The sequence below is a fragment of the Eptesicus fuscus genome, chromosome 7, assembly GCF_027574615.1.
Source record: "Eptesicus fuscus isolate TK198812 chromosome 7, DD_ASM_mEF_20220401, whole genome shotgun sequence".
NCBI classification, from domain to species: Eukaryota; Metazoa; Chordata; class Mammalia; order Chiroptera; family Vespertilionidae; genus Eptesicus; species Eptesicus fuscus.
Genome location: NC_072479.1, coordinates 108,105,841 through 108,125,601, shown reverse-complemented (window position 1 = coordinate 108,125,601; position 19,761 = coordinate 108,105,841). Strand labels below are relative to the sequence as shown.

At 62.2% G+C, this 19,761-nt stretch overlaps 4 protein-coding genes across 6 annotated transcripts; 3 read left to right on the top strand and 1 right to left on the bottom strand.

Annotated features, from left to right (window-relative positions):
- The first annotated feature begins 1,229 nt into the window (after positions 1–1,229).
- Positions 1,230–3,287, top strand: ODF3B (outer dense fiber of sperm tails 3B). The gene is made up of 7 exons (XM_008155432.3): positions 1,230–1,247; positions 1,662–1,801; positions 1,977–2,180; positions 2,395–2,499; positions 2,620–2,741; positions 2,831–2,971; positions 3,157–3,287. The coding sequence occupies exons 2-7, from the start codon at positions 1,693–1,695 to the stop codon at positions 3,235–3,237; spliced, it is 762 nt and encodes a 253-aa protein (XP_008153654.1). The 5' UTR covers positions 1,230–1,247; positions 1,662–1,692; the 3' UTR covers positions 3,238–3,287.
- A 737-nt stretch (positions 3,288–4,024) lies between these two features.
- TYMP (thymidine phosphorylase) lies at positions 4,025–7,787 on the top strand. Its single transcript, XM_008155483.3, has 10 exons — positions 4,025–4,097; positions 4,297–4,527; positions 4,679–4,881; positions 5,298–5,396; positions 5,822–5,951; positions 6,244–6,362; positions 6,816–6,978; positions 7,061–7,291; positions 7,389–7,529; positions 7,612–7,787. The coding sequence occupies exons 2-10, from the start codon at positions 4,314–4,316 to the stop codon at positions 7,767–7,769; spliced, it is 1,458 nt and encodes a 485-aa protein (XP_008153705.2). The 5' UTR covers positions 4,025–4,097; positions 4,297–4,313; the 3' UTR covers positions 7,770–7,787.
- A 957-nt stretch (positions 7,788–8,744) lies between these two features.
- LOC103298657 (protein SCO2 homolog, mitochondrial) lies at positions 8,745–9,921 on the top strand. Its single transcript, XM_008155431.3, has 2 exons — positions 8,745–8,809; positions 9,104–9,921. Exons 1-2 carry the CDS (start codon positions 8,796–8,798, stop codon positions 9,894–9,896), a joined length of 807 nt encoding a protein of 268 aa, XP_008153653.2. The 5' UTR covers positions 8,745–8,795; the 3' UTR covers positions 9,897–9,921.
- A 112-nt stretch (positions 9,922–10,033) lies between these two features.
- On the bottom strand, positions 10,034–19,606 carry NCAPH2 (non-SMC condensin II complex subunit H2). 3 transcript variants are annotated; one of them, XM_054719681.1, is made up of 20 exons: positions 19,371–19,606; positions 17,218–17,319; positions 14,275–14,330; positions 14,089–14,170; positions 13,942–14,010; positions 13,750–13,829; positions 13,507–13,661; positions 13,173–13,256; positions 12,663–12,769; positions 12,198–12,269; positions 11,906–11,972; positions 11,595–11,702; positions 11,439–11,492; positions 11,235–11,309; positions 11,074–11,163; positions 10,905–10,976; positions 10,748–10,803; positions 10,572–10,673; positions 10,336–10,485; positions 10,034–10,272 (listed from the first exon to the last, which is right to left on the bottom strand). In XM_054719681.1, the coding sequence occupies exons 1-20, from the start codon at positions 19,476–19,478 to the stop codon at positions 10,132–10,134; spliced, it is 1,830 nt and encodes a 609-aa protein (XP_054575656.1). In that variant the 5' UTR covers positions 19,479–19,606; the 3' UTR covers positions 10,034–10,131. The 3 variants fall into 3 exon arrangements, with proteins under 3 accessions (XP_054575656.1, XP_054575658.1, XP_054575657.1); XM_054719683.1 differs by having other exon boundaries at positions 13,534–13,661; XM_054719682.1 differs by having other exon boundaries at positions 10,905–10,973; positions 19,371–19,605.
- Positions 19,607–19,761: the final 155 nt, after the last annotated feature.

Here is a 19,761-nt window from a genome sequence, read left to right as displayed (position 1 = left end):
GGAGGAAGCCACTACTGGGTACTGAGCGTGCTGACTGCTCCTTCTCAAGGGATCAGCCTCCAAGAGGCCAAATAAATTCATCATTTCTCAGTATTGTCCTTCAGGGGAAGAATTAATCCAATCAAAGCTCTTCCCTTTGGCCCTGGCCAGGTAGCTCAGATGGTTAGAGAGCATTGCCCCAATATGCCAGGGTTCACTCTCCGGTCAGGGCACAAACAAGAAGCAACCATGTATGCACCAATGAATGCATGCATAAGCGAAACAGTAAATCCATGTTTCTCTCTCATCAATAAATATAGTTTTAAAAGGCCTTCCCCATGGAGTGTGAATTTCCTGCATTTCCAGGCTGCCCTGAGGTGGGGAGCAAGGTGCAGCTGGCCATCACCACAGTCCGTCTTGGTTCTCACTCCTGGGCTGGCACTCACTTGACAAAGGCCAGGAATTCCCACCAGACCACGGGACACTCCTGCCTGCCCCTTTCCCTTCTCGGAGCTGGTGGGAGTGCCAAGCTGGGCAGAACAGACCCATTCTTTCTGGGTCTAAAGAACGGTGCACTTGACTGTTCTTTTTTCTAATATTTGTAAGATGTTTATTAAAATTTTTTTTCATTAATAATGAAATCGAGGAAGATTTTGTTTCCGTCTGAACACAGCTTTAGCTATGTCCTATAGAGCTGGGTGTGAATGCATGTACCTTTGCAGTTTTATATCTACTTTGAAACTTCGTATTTGAGTTTTTCTTTGATTCAGGGTTTTTTTAAAGATAATTTTCTAATTTCTAACTATTAAATTTTTAAGTTTGCTTGCTTTTTAAACATTTTACTGTTTGTTTAGAATTGCTTTGGATTACAATCAAGTCATCTGTCCTAGTTTATCTCTTTGTTTGCATGGGTGTATGTACGTATATGTGTGGCCTGGCACACAATGATATTTTGCATATATTCTGTGGGCTTAAATAGATGCAACGCTCTCTCTCTCCACATAATAATAAACTGAGCCTGCTGATTATATTACAATTTTTTGTTCTCATACCTGCTTTTCGTCTGAACAACTGACCATTCCTGGAATGGGTGTATGAAGTCTGGGGGAGCCTGAGGCCCGCCTGCTCCGTGGCCAACACCAGGCTCCAAGGAGGAGAGGGCGTGGCCAGACAGCTGGGTTGCCAGGCGGCAGGACCGGGACACAATGGGGTCTGGGAGTTGGCCCTGGCACCCCACTTGCCTTCCCAGCCGGTAGCCACAGGAGCAGGTTAGTGCATCAACTTCAGACCCCACTCCAGACACCCCACCCGGTCCCGGTGCCGCTCCCCTGCTGTGGAATCTTCACCAGATGCCCTCAACATACCCCAGCCCCCCAGAACCCGGGGAATTCCCTTCCGGCGGCGCTGAGTCCAAACTTGGCGCGGGCACACCAACTCACTCAGTTTGGGGGGGAGGGGGATGGGAGAAGGCCTCGGAGCTGGGTCCCTGCCCTGCGCCCCCCACAGCGCTGAGATAGCCCCCCCACCCCCCCCCACACACACACAGCTGGGAAAGCTACCGTGTTTTCCTGGCGCCTGGGAGACGGGTGGAGCCCCGCCTGACTCGCCCCCGGAGTGGCAGGGAAGCGTGTCCCCTGCGAGTTTGGGGAGGAGGGGCCAGGACCGCCACCTTCTGTCCACAGGTGCTGCGGGCCGTAGAGCACCCAGCGCGCCATGGGCTCGGACCTCTGGGTCGGTCCCTGGCGACCGCACCGGCCCCGCGGCCCCATCGCGGCGCTCTACCGGGGCCCGGGGCCCAAATACAAGCTGCCCTCCAACACGGGTACCGGCGCGTGTGACTGCGCGGGGTGGGGTGGGCGGAAGGGCTGGCGAGTCTGTGCCGGGAGGGGGCGCTGTACCCTGGGCTGGAGAGCGGGAGGTCTGTTGGGGGTCGGGGGGGGGGGACGCCTGTGCCCGGGCAAGAGCGGCCGGACCCGGTGACGCTGGGACGCCCGCAGGTTACCTCCTGCACGACCCCTCGCGGGCCCGCGCCCCCGCCTTCTCCTTCGGCCTGCGCCTCCCCAAGCAGCAGGCTTCGTGCAGCCCCGGGCCCGGCTACCTGGTGCCGGCGCGCATGACGGCGCGCGGCAGGGACGGCACCCCGGCCTTCTCCATCTACGGCCGCCAGCGCCTCTCCGCGCCCAGCCTCACTCCCGGACCCGGTCAGGACCCCTGGGGCCCCGGCTCCCCGGGGCCAAGCTGCACCCAGAACCCCCACCCAAGCCCGGCCCCGGGTACCCTAACACTCCAGGTTCGGGGCTCCGTATCGGACCTCAAGGAACTCCAAGCCCCACGGGTTTTGACAAACCGCGGCTCGGTTCCCCCTAATCCCAGAACCCAGGCCTGGTTCTGCCTTCACTCCCAGTCGCCCCACAGGCAGGTACTTCCCGGAGCGAGCGGGCAACGCCGCGTACCCCAGCGCGCCCCGGCACACCATCGCCCCCCGAAACTGGGGCGTCCAGGCGGAGCACAACACCCCAGGTGCGACCACACAGTTCCGTGACCGGTACCTCCAATGGGAATGGAGGCGCTTCCACCCGACCCTGCGGCTGCGGGGCTCACCCCGGACCCCCCCCCCCCCCCCCCCCCCGTGCCTTCCAGGTCCCGGCACCTACACGGTGCCCTCGCTCCTGGGCCCGCGAGTCATCGGCAAGGTCTCCGCCCCAACCTACTCCATCTACGGCCGCAGCGTGGTGGGCAGCTTCTTTGAGGACCTCAGCAAGGTGAGGGGCCGCGTGGGGAGGGACAGCCGGGCAGGGGCCGGCGTCGGTGGACAGCGGCAATGGGGGCCGAGCCCAGCACCCCTCCGCAGACCCCAGGTCCCGGCACCTACCCCGTGGTGAACCCCGGCGTCTACAAGGCTCGGGCCCCCCAGTTCTCGATGCAGCCGCGGACGTCGCTCCCCCAAGACAACAGCCAGAACCCCGGACCCGCAGCCTACAATGTGGACCAGGTGACCTGGGGTCCAGGGGCCCAGGGTCAGATCCGGGGGCACGAGAGTCCGGGTCCCGGATGGAGGGTCTGAGGCCCGAGGTTTGGACCGGGGCAGGGGTGGGGTGACGGGGAGACCGGACAGGGGCCCGGGTGCGGAGCCGCAGGGTCGGCCTGCGAGGTCAGCGGCGTCTCCTGGGCCCCCAGTACCGGAAGCCCGGCGGCTGGAGCTTCGGGATCCGGCACTCGGACTACGTGGCCCAGACCTTGGCCGAAGTGGATGACTGATGGGCCGGCGGGCGCGGCCCACAAACCTTTGCTTAAAGCTTCGGGAACCAGCCGGTGTCCGTCCGTCTCTGTGCGCTGGGCCCGGAGGGGGCGGGGCGGGGGGGAGAGGGGGGCGGGACGGAGTCCGGCAGGGAGCGCCCGGCGAGTCCGGGAAGTCTGGAGTCCGAGGGGCCTTTGGCCGGAACCAAAAAAAAAAAAAAAAAAAAAAGCCGCGCCTCCCGGCCCCGGTGGATCAGCGGTTAGGGCATCCTCCCCGTGGGCCAAGCTTCCTCTTTTGATCCGCAGTGAGAGTCAACCAATGAGCGCATCAATAAGTAACTACTTTCTGTTCCTCTTTTCCTAAAATTCAATTTAAAAAGCCCTCAGGTGAGAATTGAAAATAAAAAAATCGCCCTGGCCTGTGTTCTCAGTGGTTAGCGCGTGGGCTTGCGCACCGAAGGGTTGGGGGTCGCGGGTCAGAGTCTGATCCAGGGCGGGTCCCTGAGTTGCGGGATTCTCTCCACCCGACGTAAGGGCACTTGCGGGAGGCAACCTGTGCGTGTGTGTGTCTCTCCCCACTCCCTCCCTCCCTCCCTCCCACTCTGAAAAGCAATGGAAAAAATAGCATGTGAGGGTTGAGGGTTAACAAACAAAATATATCCGTAGTAAATGATTTTTTAAAAAACACATCATCCCGCCTCCTCCAGGCGGCCATTGGTCCAGAGTCCCATCTATGAGGCCCTGCCCACCTGCCCTCCTAGGGCAGCCAGTGACCACGGATCCGCCCCTCCCTGTCGGGAACTGCCCCTCCCAGGCTGCACGGAGTCTGTGGTCCGGCTGGAACCCGAAGCAGGAAAGGTGAGGGCCGCTGTCCGGGTCAGGTAGGAGCTGGGGTCCCGCTATGAGGCTGAGAAGTGGGAGCTGGTCCCAGAGACACGCACGTGGGCAACACAAACAAGGCGGCGGGCGGGGGTGGGGGGGGCGGCGGACAGGAGGAAGGAACCGGCGGGGACAACCGCACAGGCTGCACAGATGAACACGGGGCGGGGGCAGGTCCCAGGTCCCAGGTGTGTCTCCCAGCCCGCAGGCCCGGAGCAATGGCGTCCCCGGTAACCCCAGGACCCTCGGCCCTCACCCCAGTGGGTGACCTCTGGTCCAGAGGGCCCCAGTGCCCTCCTGACCCACCGCCAGAGCCCAAGCCGCTCCCAGAGCTGATCCGCCTGAAGCGAGATGGAGGTCGCCTGAGTGAGCGAGACATTCAGAGTTTCGTGTGCGCCGTGGTGGACGGGAGCGCGCAGGGCGCGCAAATAGGTGTGTGGGGCCGCTTGGGCATTCCTAACTCCAGTGCCAAGACCTCCTACCCTTGGCACACCACGGCACACACCACGTCTTGGCCCCAGGCTAACCCATTCCTGTGAGAGCACCCCCTCATGCTGCCTACATCACCGTACCCCATGCTTAGGGGCCATGCTCATGGCCATCCGACTGCAAGGCATGGATCTGGAGGAGACTGTGGCACTAACCCAGGCCCTAGCCAACTCTGGGCAGCAACTGGAGTGGCCAGAGGCCTGGCACCAGCAGCTCGTGGACAAACATTCCACAGGGGGAGTGGGTGACAAGGTCAGCCTGGTCCTGGCACCTGCCCTGGCTGCCTGTGGCTGCAAGGTGAGATGCCGCCTCTCCAAACTGGAAACTCAGACCTCAAAGAGGCGGGCAGCTCCCAACCTCTAACTTGGTCCAGAAAGAGCCCCCAAAGGCAGGACCCAAGCTTCTTGCCCCCCCCCCATTCCCAGCAGCCCCCATAACAGGGCCAAGCTACCTCGCACCCCTTCCTCTTCAGTACCCGAGAAAGGACTCCCAAGGGGAAAGCTGGGTACTCCTCCCTCAGCAGATACCAGCCTCCTTCCCCAGTGCCCACCCCCCAAAAAAACAAACAAACAAACAAAACAGGACAATTTCTTTCCCATTCCTGCTCCACCAGGTGGACACCACTTCTAACTGCAGCTAAAGTCCCAGCCAGGGAAGGTGAGGGAGAGGTGGAGGGTGGCTGTGCATGTGTACTCAGGATCCCTGTCCAACAGGTTCCTATGATCAGTGGACGTGGTTTGGGGCACACAGGGGGCACCCTGGATAAGCTAGAGTCGATTCCTGGATTCACCGTCATCCAGAGCCCAGAACAGGTATATGGAGGCCACTGATGGGTCACTGACCTTGATTATTGATGGAAACATTAACCAGAATCGCTGAAGGATCACTGATGGGTTATTATTAGTTAGGGTCACTAATGAGGATGTTCATCAAAGTTATTCATGGATCTTTGATGATCCTTGGGCTTTGGTCAAAGTCACCAGTGGAATTTTGGTTGGAGCCATCAACAGGGACTTGGTAAAAATCACTGATGGGCCATAGGACATGGATCAATGTCGCTGATGGGTTGAGCTAGTCATTCATGAGGACTTATCAGAAGTGTTCCTAAGTTACTGGTCATGGTTTTGGACATTTGTCAAGGTTGCTGGTGAGTCCCTTGATCAGGGTTAGTGATGGGGTCACTGACCAGGGGTCACGGACAGTCACTGGGAGTCCTGACGTAAGGGGATTTGGCCAGATGCAAGGTCTGCTGGAGAAGGTGGGCTGCTGTATTGTGGGTCAGAGCAAGGAGCTGGTTCCTGCGGATGGAATCCTGTATGAAGCCAGAGATGTGACAGCAACCGTTGATAGCCTGCCACTCATCACAGGTGACCTGACCCCACACTCCAGGGCCCACCTTCTGCATGTTAAACATCCCTGACTTCTGATGGGCCGGTAAAGGGTCCTCTCATAAGGGGACTGTGGGACCTCCCCCAACCCCAGGGTCGGCGTCCCCTCACCACTCAAGAGGGAGACCTGGCTGAAGCACAACAGTCCAGGCCCCGTGACCCCCATCCTAAGGGACTTGACCTCCTCATGCCTGACCTGAGAGCCAGGATGCCCTGCATCTCAGGAGGCGCCAGCTCTCCTGTACCCACAGCCCCTCTGCCTCCCTCGCAGCCTCCATCCTCAGCAAGAAGGTGGTGGAGCGCCTGTCTGCACTGGTGGTGGACGTCAAGTTCGGAGGCGCCGCCATCTTCCCACGCCAGGCAGAGGCCCGGGAGCTGGCGAGAGCACTGGTGAGCAGCGGTGCCCAAGGAGCCTGGGCGGGCGGGGGAAGGTCTCCTGGGCGGGCCTCCCCTTCGTGACCCAGCAGGCGCTCCCTGTGTGCCTCGGCCACATCCACTCGGCAGCCGTGCCACCTGGGTCCCTGCCAGCACCTGGCTTCCCCACTCCCAGTTCCGCCTTCACCCCCTACTCAGCGACCTTACCCAAGCAAGGCTGACATGGCCCGGGTCTGGGGACTCCTCCAGGGCTCTCAGCCCGGGCCGGTACGCGGTCTTTCTGACCCCCACCTCTGAAGTCAGGCACATCGCCTGCTTCACCGCTCCCCCCACTCCAACACCCAAACCCTTCTGGGGCCCCCTCACTCCTGGGACCTGGCACCCAAGAGTGCAGCACCGGCTGGAGTTTGATTACAAGCGGCCCCGCAGGACGCAGGGCAGGGGCCACACTGAACCGTGTCTCCGAAGGTTGATGTAGGGGCAGGCCTGGGGCTCCGGGTTGCAGCAGCTCTGACAGCCATGGACCATCCCCTGGGCCGCAGCGTGGGCCACACCCTGGAGGTGGAGGAGGCGCTGCTTTGCATGGACGGCGCGGGGCCACCGGACCTGCGGGACGTGGTCATTAGGCTCGGTGAGTGGACACGTAAGAGGTGTGGGGGTCGGAGCTACAGAATCGCCTCCGCTGCACCTAAACCCCGGACCCACGCCGGCAGGGGGCGCCCTGCTCTGGCTCAACGGACAGGCGGAGGCCCAGGCCGAGGGCACAGCCCGGGTGGCCGCGGCGCTGGACGACGGCTCGGCCCGGGACCGTTTCGAGCGGATGCTCGCGACGCAGGGTGTGGACCCGGGCCTGGCCCGAGCCCTCTGCTCCGGGACCCCCGCGCAGCGCCGGCAGCTGCTGCCCCGCGCCCGGGAGCAAGAGGAACTGCTCGCGCCCGCGGACGGTGAGCTCCCGCAGACCCTCCTCCCGCCAGGTCCCTGCCCTTCCTAAGCCCTGTCCTGCCCCACGCGCCCCACCCGCCCAGCACTCCCTCCCCGCAGGCACCGTGGAGCTGGTCCGGGCGCTGCCGCTGGCGCGCGTCCTGCACGAGCTGGGGGCCGGGCGCAGCCGCGCCGGGGAGCCGCTCCGGTTCGGGGTTGGCGCGGAGCTGCTGGTTGGCGTGGGCCAGAGGCTGCGACGCGGTAAGCGCGGATCCCGGCCCCGCCTCAGCCCGGCTGCCGCCCCGCCCACCCCACCCACTAACTGCCCGTCCACCGCCCGCAGGGTCCCCCTGGCTCCGCGTGCACCTGGACGCGCCCGCGCTCAGCGACCCGCAGCGGCGAGCCCTGCAGGGGGCGCTCGTGCTCTCGGACCGCGAGCCCTTCGCTGCCCCCTCGCCCTTCTCTGAGCTCATCTTGCCGCCGACCGACGCGCAGCAATAAAGCCGAGAGCCGCCAAGCCGTGTCCGTGCCTGGTTCGCCGCGGACGGGAGCGGGAGGGCGGGCAGGGCCCGGAGAGGACCCTCTGAGGGAGGCGTGGCCCTCGCGGGCAGGGGCGGGACTCGGGGAGCACCGCCCCGTTCGGCACGTGACCTTTGGTGGCCCCGCCACCTTCGGCGCGCACTTCCGGCTGCCTTCCGGACGCGCGTGCGCGGCAGCGTTGACGCGTGCGCACTGGAGTCGAGCGTAGCGATCCGGCAAGGCGCCGCCGGCCACGGACCTTGGGAGCCGCGCTAAGCGTCCGACATCCCGTCGCGGGACCGCCCGAGGTGCGGACCCCGGGAAGACCTGGGCGCGAGGTTCGGAGGGGCGGGCAGGCGCCTGGGGTGTGCTCGGCGCGTGGCCTGCGGCGGGGCCCAGCTTTGCACGTGTCTGGAGGGCGCTCTGGAGGAGGGCGCCTAGAGAGGGGCTCAGGGAGTCTCCGCAGGGGCCTTCGCCTGTCAGGCACATCTCGTGCAGCGCTGAGCCCGTTGTGTAAAGGAGGCGGGTACGAGAGGCTGAGGGACGTGCCCAAGGTCACCCAGCCCGGAGGCCAAGCCCAAGAATCGTGGGAGGAGGGTGGAGGCCAAGCGGTTCGCCCTTGGGAGGCCCCTCAGCAGCAGCTGGACAGGTGAGGGGTTCCTCAGACCCCCACCTACACGCCTCCAGAAAGGCACGGTCACCGAAGCGACGGCAGGGCGTGGGCCGAGCGCCACCAGAGTTGTGGGAAACCTGGTTGGAAAGCGGGTGCGACTTGTGGCCGGTGGGAACCTTGTTTCTCCGTGCGGAGGGCAGAGTGAGTGACCCGGTTTCTGCTATTGGTGGGGAAAGTGAGAGCTGACGGGCTGGGAAAGGTCAGTGTCTGTCATTGAGGGTTGAAGCCAGACTCACCAGCCTCCTTTCTGAAAAGGGGCTCATTTCATTGCAAACAGGTCCACGTGCTCAGGAACCCAGGCAAGCCGGCACTTGGAATGATTTCAGGCAGCTCAGATGCTGAAACACAGGTGAGTGCCTGGCTGTCTGGAGCTGCGGGGCCAGGGCCAGGGCGGGCGGAGGCAGAACGAGGCACTCGCCTAAAGGACAGCACTGACAGGCTGGACTTCTGACTCCTAAGCTGGAGCTCTCGGCTTCAGAGGTGCGACGGCTCTGAGCTCAGCGGAGCACTGGGTGGCCATTTGGGACAGCTTGACCCAAGTGTAGGGTTGGGCCTTCAGGTGGAGGCCTGTCTCCCCAGTGACAGGAGATGACCCAGGAGGCCAAAGCACCTTCCGACTCCTGACATGTTTGTCCTCTTCCAGGAGCATCAGGCCTGTGCTGCTGCTGCTGGCTCAGCCGCCCAAGGCTCAGCGCGGGCTCTCTCAGCTCAAGGCCTCCGCCCTCCTGAGGACTCCTGGAGGCGAGGCCCTCCATGTGAGGTGCCGGCTCTTGTCAGGGCAGGGCCAGCCCCGGGGCCCTGGGCTTCGAACTAGGCTGCTGGTCACGGCCTTATTTGGGGCGGGGCTGGGTGGGGCCTGGCTGGCCGTGAGGGCTGAGAAGGAGCGGGAGCAGCAGCGGCGGCGGACAGAGGCCCTGCGCCAGGCCTCTGTGGGCCAGGGAGACTTTAGCCTGCTGGACCACCGGGGCCAGGCTCGCTGCAAAGCCGACTTCCGAGGCCAGTGGGTGCTGATGTACTTTGGCTTCACTCACTGTCCCGACATCTGCCCTGACGAACTGGAGAAGCTGGTGCAGGTGGTGCGGCAGCTGGAGGCCCAGCCCAACCTGCCCCCGGTGCAGCCCATCTTCATCACGGTGGACCCCGCGCGGGACGACGTTGCCGCCATGGCCCGCTACGTGCAGGACTTCCATCCTCGGCTACTGGGCCTGACTGGCTCCGCTGAGCAGGTTGCCCAGGTCAGCCACAGCTACCGTGTGTACTACAACGCCGGCCCCAAGGATGAGGACCAGGACTACATCGTGGACCACTCCATTGCCATCTACCTGCTCAACCCCGACGGCCTCTTCACAGACTACTATGGCCGGGCCAGGTCGGCCGAGCAGATTGCAGACAGTGTGCGGCGCCACATGGCTGCCTTCCGCAGTGTCCTGCACTGAGCCGGTCATTAAAGGGCTTGGCGGAGCTGCGTGTGTGCCTGAGCTGTACCAGCTGCCCTGGGAGGCCACGGAGGAGAGGGGCCCAGCACCTGGTTGTTGGCTGGGTGCTCTACACAGGAGCCTTTTAAAGGGATGGGTGGGGTGGCAACACCACTTTATTAGGCTGGGCCAGCCAGGAAGCAAGTGTGGAGTGAGCAGATGTGTGCCCAACATCATGGGGGACAGGGCTGCCCACTCAGGGCTGAGCCATGGAGGGGGCGGTGTAGGTCTGGAAGCGCTTGTGGGCCCGCTGGTGCGTGAGCAATCTTAGGGACATGGTGTCCACAGCCGCCTCCAGCCCTGGCTGCTGGGTGATCTCTACCGTGTGGTCATTGGCCTGTAAGGACAGGGTGTCAGCAGAGCCAGGGACCACTTCCCTCCCAGGCCCAGGGCCACTCACCAGTTGCAGGGAGGCCAGCATGGCGCGGCACACCTCAAAGGCAGGCTGGCCCGCCACCAGCTTCGCAAAGGGACACCACTGGTTGAGCTGACTGAACCTTGAGACCATCTGGTCCCCATAAAGGTGGATGTCAAAGGGCACGTGCTGCTCCTGCAAGAGGGAAGAGCAAGGTCCTGGTCAAACCCTGCAAGCATCGGGGCTCCATGCCCGAGCAGAGGCCGGCCCAGTCCCCTTACCTGCTCCTGGAGCAGGGGCTGGATGCTGTCCTCCCAGTCCCTGACACGCTGGCTCAGCTCCGTCTCCTGGACGAACTTCTGAGACGTGGCGATGAAGAGCTCCTAGGGAGGACGGGAGCTGCTGCCTCTGTCAGAGCATCACCCAGCTCCCCCGCCTCCCCCCAACCAGGGCCTACCACGTTCTTCCGGACCAGCTCCTCGTAGCTCAGGGATGCCGGCATGGCCTCTGCTTCTGGAAAAGGAGGGCAGTGGGAGGTGTGGGCCACACCCTCCCTCCCTCCCATCCTTAGGCACCCTCATGAGGACCTGGCCAGCCGCCACTCCTAGACCTACCCAGGCCTGCAGCGTCCTCAGGCTTTGCCGCGTCAGGCTCTGCGAATCCTTCGGGCTCTAGAAAGTCATCTGCTGGGGGGTTGGGGGGGGGGGGGTGGAACCGCAGGAGGCAGGTGAGCAGGCAGCCTGTCCTGAGCCCCCTTCCTCCCGCCACGCTGTGATCACCCACCTGCTGCCCCCAGCTCCTCCAGGGAGTCCTCCAGGCGGTCCTCCTCCACAGGCCACAGCCCCTCCTCGGCCCTCGGCAGCCACCGCTTAGCTGCCTGTGCAGAGAACGTGTGAGCCGCTGCTGCCTCCCACCACCAGGGACGGGAGGCCAGTGGCCGGTACTTGCCTCCCTCCTCTGCAGTTTCCGGAGGGTCTCCAGCTGCTCCCTCACGTGTTTCCAATACAGGACCTCCATGTCTACACACAAAAGCCTTGTGAGGGGGTGCCCGTATCCACCCAGGGCCTTGGGCATCCCCAGACGGAGGGGAGGAGGGCAGAGCATGGCGCCATTATCCCTCAGAGGAGCACACTGGGCCCCAGTCGCACCTGCAAAGGATGGGCCCTTTTTCCGGAGCCTCCTGCTGTCAGCATGGTTAGCATCTGCAAGAGAACTGGGTTGTCAGGAGCCAGACCAAGTCCCTTCCTGCCCCCCGCCCCGCGCCCTCTTGCCCTGGCCTGGCCCAGTCCCACACACCCACTCACAGGTGGCCAGGTACCACTGGTGGAAGTCCTGCAGCTTGGTGGCACCCTTCCTCTTGCGCTTCTGTCCCGGAACCTCCTCCACGCAGGCGGGCACGGAGTAGGGTCTACCTGGGGGGCCAACGGACTGTGTCTCGGGGCACCACTGCAGGCCCCGGGGAAGATCCCAGTGCCCACACCCCCTGGGAGCCGTCACACGAGGGAGCACAGTCCCACCAGGCTCCCCGTGGGTACAGGGCACAGCCCACCCACCACCCGTGCCCTCATGAACCCAGCCACAGACACTGGGTATAGCTGCCTCTCTACCCAATTACCTTTCTTGAAGGGCTTGGAGTCCAGGGAGCTGAAGGGGTCCAGGCTCTGCCAGGGGTCTGGGGTCTCCTAAGCACAGAAAACAAGTAGATTCAGGGAGAGTGGGGGACACACACCCTTCCCCCAAGGCCAGCACTGAGGGCAATGACGGCCAGGGGATGACTGGCCATGTGGAATCCGGGACCCAAGGGTAGAAGGGCCTCGGGCAGGTAGCAGTGAACACGTGGGTGGTAGGGCCTCAGGCACACACCCTCCCTGCCAGTGGGGTCAGGGGTCTGAGCCCCACCACCTCACCTTCAGCTGGGACACAGGCTCCAGGGCCTCCTGCCTCTCCCTCAGCTCAAACCTCCTGGGCTGGGCAGTGCTCTGCAAAGAAACAGCCTCAGGTGGCCCCTCCTTTGCTCAGGGGGCAGATACGCTCCAGGAACCCGGAGGCCGGAGGTGAGGACACAGAAAGGAGCCCACCCACCATCCCCAGGGCCCTCCAACCCAGAGCATCTGAGCAGGAATGTCAAATAGTCCAAGGGCTAAAGGCAGCACAAGGAACGAGTGGTCGTCGTGCGGAAAAACAAAGAGCAACAGGCAGCTCCAGGGGCACCACAGGCTCCGCCCGCCTGAGGAGCAGCAGCTGCTCTGCAGGGAGAGGGAAGGGACGAGGACACCGCTGCCCGAGAGCTGGCTAGGACGCGTGGGGCTGCCGCAAACCCAGGGCTTCCCCGATGGACGGCTCAGCTTTGCAGGCCTCAGTGTGCGCCCCACCTGCTGCGGGCTCCTGGGCTCCAGGGGGACCTCAGGGAGCTCCGCCACCCCCTCTGCATCCTCATCCTCGTCCCCGCCTCCGGGCATCGGGCCTTCTGGGGGCGTGCCTGGGCAGAGGAGCAAGAGGCCCGTCAGCCTCGAGGAGCCCGAAGACCAGACCGCAGGTGAGGGCTGCCCCTCTGGGCCTGAGGCCCTCCCCGTCTCGGCTTCTTCATTGATTAGACCGAGACGGGAGCACGGCGTTTTACACTCGACGTGCAGCTGTGTCGTTTGTCTCTTTTACTTCTTAGCCACTTTCCTCTTTAAATGCTGCCATCTGTGTCTGCCCAGAGGAATAGGCAAACAGGGCAGCGGGCTGAGTGGGGGACGAGGCCTGGGCATACGGGGCCAGCTCCAAGGTTTCATGGCTCCCATGCCACAGGCATAGAGGGGTGGGCAGCCTGGGTCAGCTGAGCATAGAGTCCTGTCCCCACCCCCACCAGTAGGTCCACCAGGATGACCTCTTCTCACCTGGCTCCTGGGAGATGCCGGGCACAGGGACCGGACTCCTGATCACAGAGACTTCCATTGGCTGCTCCTCAGCCCACCCAGCCTCTGGGAGAGATGGCGTGAGACAGGGCAGCCCAGCCCCTCCCCATAACTCTCCAAGGGACCCAAGAGCCAGGGCTGGGGAGGGAGAGCAGGGCCCTGCACTGAGCCAGCTGTGGGCAGACGAGGGCAGCAGCGGGACCAGCTCCAGCAGGCCGGCCTGTGGGGCAGGTGACTGGGGAGGGAGGGTTCTGGGGACCAGAGATGGTGGCGCAGGATACCCAATAAGGAGCCCATCCTCGAGACCCTTCCTTACCACCAGGCCCCACACCGGAGCCCTCACCCGTCCTGGGCAGCAGTGTCTCCACGGGGGACAAGCCCACTGGCTCCAACATGAAGGCTCCTCGGGGGTGAGGGGTGCACGTATTCATCCTAAAATCCTTCCGACTGGCCAGGACCTCCCCCTGACAGCTGTGCTGGCAAAAACACAGCCTCTGTAGAGACCACCCCCAGCAGCCGCCCTCCCCGCCCAGGCCCAGGCCCAGGCCCAGGTCCGCACCTGTACAGGGGGTTGTTGTTCTTGTCCATCTCATCCAGGGCTACCAGGGCCATGGGCAGGAGGGGGACGATGGTGACCTCCTGCACAGGGGCCGAGAGCGGGTCAGCATGGGAACCAGATGGGATGCCCACACTCTACAAAGAGCCCATCAGCTACGTTCAGCCCCACCTACGGGGGGGAGGGGGCACTCACACCAGGGGCCTGCTCATTCCTCAGGTCCACGTTAGCACGGGTGTCGGGCAGGTCATCCAGCGACAGGAACTGTGAGGAGACAGTGAGCTCAGCAGCAGCACCCAGCAAGCACCCGCCGGGCAGCAGCCAGGCGCCCAGGAAACCCACCTCATCCTCCACGCGCTGGGAGGCCCTGGAGCTGGCGTCCCTGCTGGCCCCGTCTTCCTGCGCTGCGAGCTGCCTGGCCCTCCTGGGAGAGAATCAATGCACGGGTGTTCGGAGGCTGCAGGGGCTTCCCCGGCCACACGCAGGGCACACGGCCTCCACCTCCTGGCTCACGCCTCCAGGACTCACCTCTTGCCAGAGATGAAATCGAGGGCCTGGTAGACCAGTGAGTAGAGGTATTCAACCTGGAGGCCGGAAGCGGAGGTGAGGACGCAGAAAGGAGCCTACCCACGATCCCCAGGGCCCCCCAACCCAGACATCCGTGCAGAGAAGCCGGCTGTCCCCTCCCAAACCTCCGGCCCAAGTCCTGCCAGTGTGGCCATCAAGAGCACTTCTCCGGTTGAACAGAATTGCTGATAGCTGAGCCCCCTCCCCCCTCTCAAGGCTGTGCATCCCGCCCTGCGCCTCTGTGCACACCTGCCTGCGGGTGGCCCATTCCCTCCCGCGGCCTCAGCCCACCTCCCGCCTCCACCACCCGGGTCTATGGCACCTGACACCACTCCAGCCACAACCCAGGGCCCCACCCTTAGGGTGAGGGTGGGGATTTGGAGATGCTGACCACAACACACCAACAGGGGGCAAACCTGCTGCCTCTGGGCCACTTCCTCTGGGCGAACCCCCTCTCCTCCCCCACCACACCCCCATACCCTCCTCCCCTGCAGAGCACACACAGTCCTCTGCTGGGGGGGTCTTTTCTTTCATGCACTGGACACTGATACAGCAGTGAGCAAGAGACCCCATTTATTAGGAACAATAAACACTAACTTTTCTAAGTGTGTGCCACACACAGAACCTTGCTTCACGCTTCACCTCACTTAACCTGTCTGAATCGGGTGCCACTACTATCCTCACTTTATGAGAATCAACTCAGGGCGCGCTCTCCCTCCCTCTCCTTCCCCCACACGCACGCCTCTCCTAAACTCTGAGACCCCACGGGCTTGCCCCCAGGGCAGCAGTGGGCAGCGGCAGCTCTTCCCGGGCTCACGCCCACACCTGTCTCCAGGGCCCCCTTCCTCTGGCTCTCCAGTGAGCTGACAGCAGCCCCCCCGCCCCCGAGGTCGCCGCTTTCACTGTGACCTTTGCTCCAGTGGCCACAGCAGCCCCACCTTGGCTCCCCTTTTGCTGCTTCTGTCGTAAGCCCTTCCTTGTGTCACTATCCCCAGCTTTAATAAATGTCCTCTCAAAGCAAAATAAAAATTAAAACATTAAAAGGAGAGCGTAAACTCAGACTCAAACACAGTAAGCTGGCGCAGTCCTGGGCCCAGGGCTGGCTCCCAGCGCCTGTGAGCCTAGAGCTGCATCATCTGATGCGCAGCCACAAGCCACATGTGGCTACAGCAACTTACATCACTGAACAGTTAACAAAACTCAAGACTAACTTCCTCAGCCACACCAGTCACAGGTTAAGGGTCAGGAGCCACATGCAGCCAGCGGTCCCCACCTGACCACAGGTCCAGACCATTCCCAACACTCGGAAAGTCCGCTGGGCCCACTCCAGAGCCTAAGCCCCACCCCTCGGCTTCCCTCCAGTCAACTCCCCGTTCCTGCCTCATCACGGGTCGGCCCATCCACCTCCCTGTCAGTGCCCCTTGCATTGGTGCCTTCAAAGCCAGTTGCAGACATTCCTTCTTAGGACAAACCCAGGAAAGAGGAATTCAATTCAATGGGATTATCTAGGACAAAAATCAATCAAGTCTTGACTGTCTTAAAGCTCTGCAGTGCCCAGAGGCGCACACCCTGCCAACCACAAGCAGATTCCTATCCCTTCTGTCTGCTGTGGACCCTGGAACTCAGCTCCTCACAGCTCTTCTAACTCCTACCTCCCACCCCCTAAACTCCCAACGCTGGATCAGCACCGTGGTCCACTTGCCACCCTACACACACACACACACACACACACACACACACACACACACAGCCCCGGGGATGCTAAGCCCCCTGGGGGGGTGCCTGGAACAGGGTGCATTCCATCTCCCTTAGACCAACGCTTTCCGTTCACCTTTTGTTTGCATTCCCCTCAGCAAATACTTGTAACGTTTGCCAATTCCACTCTCCAAACGTCCTCTCCAGTAGCCGACTCTCAGTACCTGACTCACAGTCTCCATTATGGAAATTGGGGCCTTAGGCATCAACTCCCCAAATCCCTGCGCCCAACGTCTCTGCATCCATGTTTCCGTATCGCCCCGCCCCAGTCTCCAGCGATGAGGCAAAGCCACCCTGAACTCCGTCTCACTTCTGGCATTCTGTTCACCTATTCTCCTCCCTCCTCCCTTCCCCCTTTCCTCCGCCACCACTTCCCTGGCTGCCCTCTACGGGTTAGCGTCAGGGTCCCCATCCCCACTGCCACAGAGGATGTGTTAAGAAATCCTGATGCCTGCACCACTCCCCCGCTCCCATGTATTCAGTCTGGGCAAGGCCCGGCCATGGTGACTGCTGGGAGTGTAGCCTCGGTTGAGAACCACGCTTTAGTTACTACCTAGTCTCTTTCCTCCCCTTTTCAATAAAACTTCTCAAGAGCACTTTCTCATGCCTCTATTTCCTTCCGCCAATGGTCCAGCCCTCCTCTCACTAAATCCCCGGGACCTACAGACCCAGAAGGGACTCTGAAGTCTTTAGTGTATGGGTCCAACCCCCTGAACTCAACATTTTTGGCCATTTTTCTTCCCTCTGGACATTCTCTACTGCTCTGACTTCCTGGCCAGGACATTGTCTCCTTGACCATCTCTGCCTTCCCTCTTGAGACGCTCCCTGAACACTGGTTCCCACGGTGCTCCCTCCCTCCTGCTCCCCTCACTCCACAGCAGGCTCTCAGCCTGGGAGCGGGCGCTGTGGGCTGCAGGATTCTCTGCCGCGGGGGCTCTCCTGGACGCTGCTGGGTGTTTGCAGCAGGCCCTGCACGTTGAGATCCAAGCTCCTGTTCAGTGTTAAGAGATGCTGAGGAATCCGGAAGGAGACAGGAGGGCTGGCAAGGCAGGTCAGAGGCGGGGTGAGCCTGCCACCTGCCCCGCAGCACACAGGACCTTGGTCCTGCTGGCCCCTGAAACACCCAGTCCCGTGGCCAGGGGCGCCCACCTTCTTACTGTAGACACAGGCGGAGCCCTGGATCAGCAGCGCTGCCTCAACAAAGTTCATTGTGGTTTTGCCTTCGTCAAAAGAAATGCAGATCTGGTCCAGCTGCAAGACACAAAACTGGTTCTGTGGGAAGCCGAGTGTGTGCAGTTCCCGCAGGAGCGCCCATCCACCACCCCACCTCTGGCCCCTCAGGCTGACAGCTCTGGCTTTGCTTGGGGCTCACTTGTTGTCTGCAGTTTTGGGAGGGTCTCTGTGCTTTCCCCCACTTCCTGTAACCTCTGAGCCTGGTATTTGGAAGAGGGAGACCCCAACCACACAGCCAGCGCTGCACACAGCTCCCTGCTGAAGGTGCTCCATCCAAGTCAGGGCTGACTCAGACAGACCGGCAGGAAGACCCCGCACCCTGAGAGGAAGGGGACTTCAGGGGTGGGGAAGACAGAGACGAACACCAATCCTTTGAGCAGAAAACTCAGGAAACAATCCCAAGTGAGCCCTCCTCCTTCTTCTGTGACCCCTGAACCCCAGCTCGTATCAACCACATGCCAACAACTCCCAACCCCGTGCAGAGCAGCGCCCTCTCCTAAGTTCGGGGTGTGTTTGTAGCTGCCCAGCAGGTATCTCCATCGAGACTGCCCCGCAGCCTGGCCCCTCCTGCAGTCCCAGCCAACAGCACTTCGGAGCCCTTACACGTCTGTCAAGCTCTTTGCTGGGAACGCCCACCCCAGCCTGGCCCAGTGCAAACTCTCCTGCAGTCTCCCTCGGGCTTCCTGCCACCCTGAGGGAGGTCTGGCCACGCGTGAGTCTCTCCTCCCTCAGTGCACAGTGAGCAGCTCAGGGTAATTCCAGCCTTTAGCGCTGCGCTTGATGCTGGTGCCCAATAAATGTTTGATGAACAAAGTGGTGACGTCGCAGCTAAGCCTAACGCTTGTGTGGTCCTCTTTCCCGGATGAAGGAGATGGCTTTTCAGGAAGAGCAGGACCACACAGAGGCAGCATGCGGACAGGACGCGTGCACTTAGGAAAGAGTCTTAGGTGACCTATCTATCCAAACGAAGATAGGCCTGTGCTGGCGCCAAGAAGGGGGACTCCACCAGGGCAGGGCGACTGCTACTCATTCCTGAAGGACAGAGGGAGGGAGTTGGTCAGGTCAGCGGGGAGGGAGGAAGCAGGAGCATGACAGCCGGAAAGTGCCGAGCGAACAGACATTACGCCCGAAGAAAGGGAACGTGAAGAGGGCAGCAGGGCCACCCAGACCCTGAGCTGCAAAGGTGGCCCTTCTCTTCGGCGACACTGTAGCCCCAGCTGGGCACCCACTCCCAGGACCTCACTCTCCATTCTTCTTCTAATGACTCCCAGATGCATGCTCCCAGGACGGACCTCCCATCTATGCCCAAACCTTTTGGATGGCTTACCCGGAAGTCACATTGAAACAGGTCCACACTAAGCTCTAGAGATTCCCCTCCCCAAACCACCTACCCAGAATCCCAGGCGATATTTGAAATCCTGGGAATAAATGAGAATGTGGAGGGGAAACGTGTAAGGAGATGGCCCAGGACCCACCGGAGGAGCTAGACACTGAGAGGCTGGGTAGGAAAGAAAAAGTGGACAATGAAATCGGACGAATATCAGAACACCAAAACCTGTTTCAAAAAGGAGCGATGGTCAACCCAACAGATGCTGCAGAGCTGAACAGGATGGAGGTCATTACCCATCAAGACAAGAGCAGCCCAAAACGGAAGAGTTAAAGTAAAGTGCAGAAATGGAGCGGCCAGCTCCTCACACTGCGGCACACCTTACACTGTATGTCAATTATCGTTAAAAGTAAATTTTAAGAAAGAAGGGAATTCTTACAACCTGATCCAGATCTCTCAAACGCCCCAAAGGCACAGGCATTCTATTACATCAGAACAAATGCCGGTCACCACCTATTAAATCGATCTCGGAGCCCGCTCATGGGTAGCGAGCGACCTGTAATGACAGGCTCACTTAACAAGGGATGGTGCCGGGAGGCGGGGACGGCGCTGGGAAAAGCAACCGAGCCCGACGCCAAGCGCGGCCAGAGCGGCGGATGCACAGACCCGGAGGCGGCGGGCCGCCCGGAGCCCCCGGCCCGGCGCCCCGCCCGCCCAGCGCCACTCCCCCGGCCGCCCTCACCTCCTCCAGATACTCGCCCAGCTGGGCCGCCACGTCCACCTCCCAGTTCTTGGTGAGGTCGCGGATGGGCTGCAGAAGGTGGGCGAAGCGCGCCTCCACGTCCTCCATGCCCGGCAGCGGCTGGGGCGGCCCGCGGCCCGCGAGGTTGGCTTCGAGGGGGGCCAGCGTCCTCAACCCGCCACTACTTCTGGCGCCATTTTGCTGCTCCCGCCCAGGAAAGCGCGCGGCGCCGCGCGCACACCGATGACGCACACGGCCCAGGCGACCCCGGGCGCTGCGCCACCTACGCGCCGGAAGTGCCTCGGGACGCGCTGGGGGCGGAGCAGGCTAGGGGGCGGGGCAGGCCAGGGGCGGGGCGTGCGCTGCCGGGGGCGGGGCCAGATCGGGGCGG

Bases quoted from the DNA above. Each gene is read 5' to 3' on its own strand.
- ODF3B (XM_008155432.3), top strand. From the start codon at position 1,693: ATGGGCTCGGACCTCTGGGTCGGTCCCTGGCGACCGCACCGGCCCCGC. The intron at 1,802-1,976 runs GTACCGGCGCGT...GGACGCCCGCAG, and splicing joins CAAGCTGCCCTCCAACACGG to GTTACCTCCTGCACGACCCC. The intron at 2,181-2,394 runs GTCAGGACCCCT...GTCGCCCCACAG, and splicing joins CAGCCTCACTCCCGGACCCG to GCAGGTACTTCCCGGAGCGA.
- NCAPH2 (XM_054719681.1), bottom strand. From the start codon at position 19,478: ATGGAGGACGTGGAGGCGCGCTTCGCCCACCTTCTGCAGCCCATCCGC. The intron at 13,257-13,506 runs GTAAGGAAGGGT...CATCTCTCCCAG, and splicing joins CTCCGGTGTGGGGCCTGGTG to AGGCTGGGTGGGCTGAGGAG. The intron at 10,804-10,904 runs GTAGGTCTAGGA...CTCCTTTTCCAG, and splicing joins TGAGGACGCTGCAGGCCTGG to AAGCAGAGGCCATGCCGGCA.
- TYMP (XM_008155483.3), top strand. From the start codon at position 4,314: ATGGCGTCCCCGGTAACCCCAGGACCCTCGGCCCTCACCCCAGTGGGT. The intron at 4,528-4,678 runs GTGTGTGGGGCC...CCCCATGCTTAG, and splicing joins CGCGCAGGGCGCGCAAATAG to GGGCCATGCTCATGGCCATC. The intron at 4,882-5,297 runs GTGAGATGCCGC...CCTGTCCAACAG, and splicing joins TGGCTGCCTGTGGCTGCAAG to GTTCCTATGATCAGTGGACG.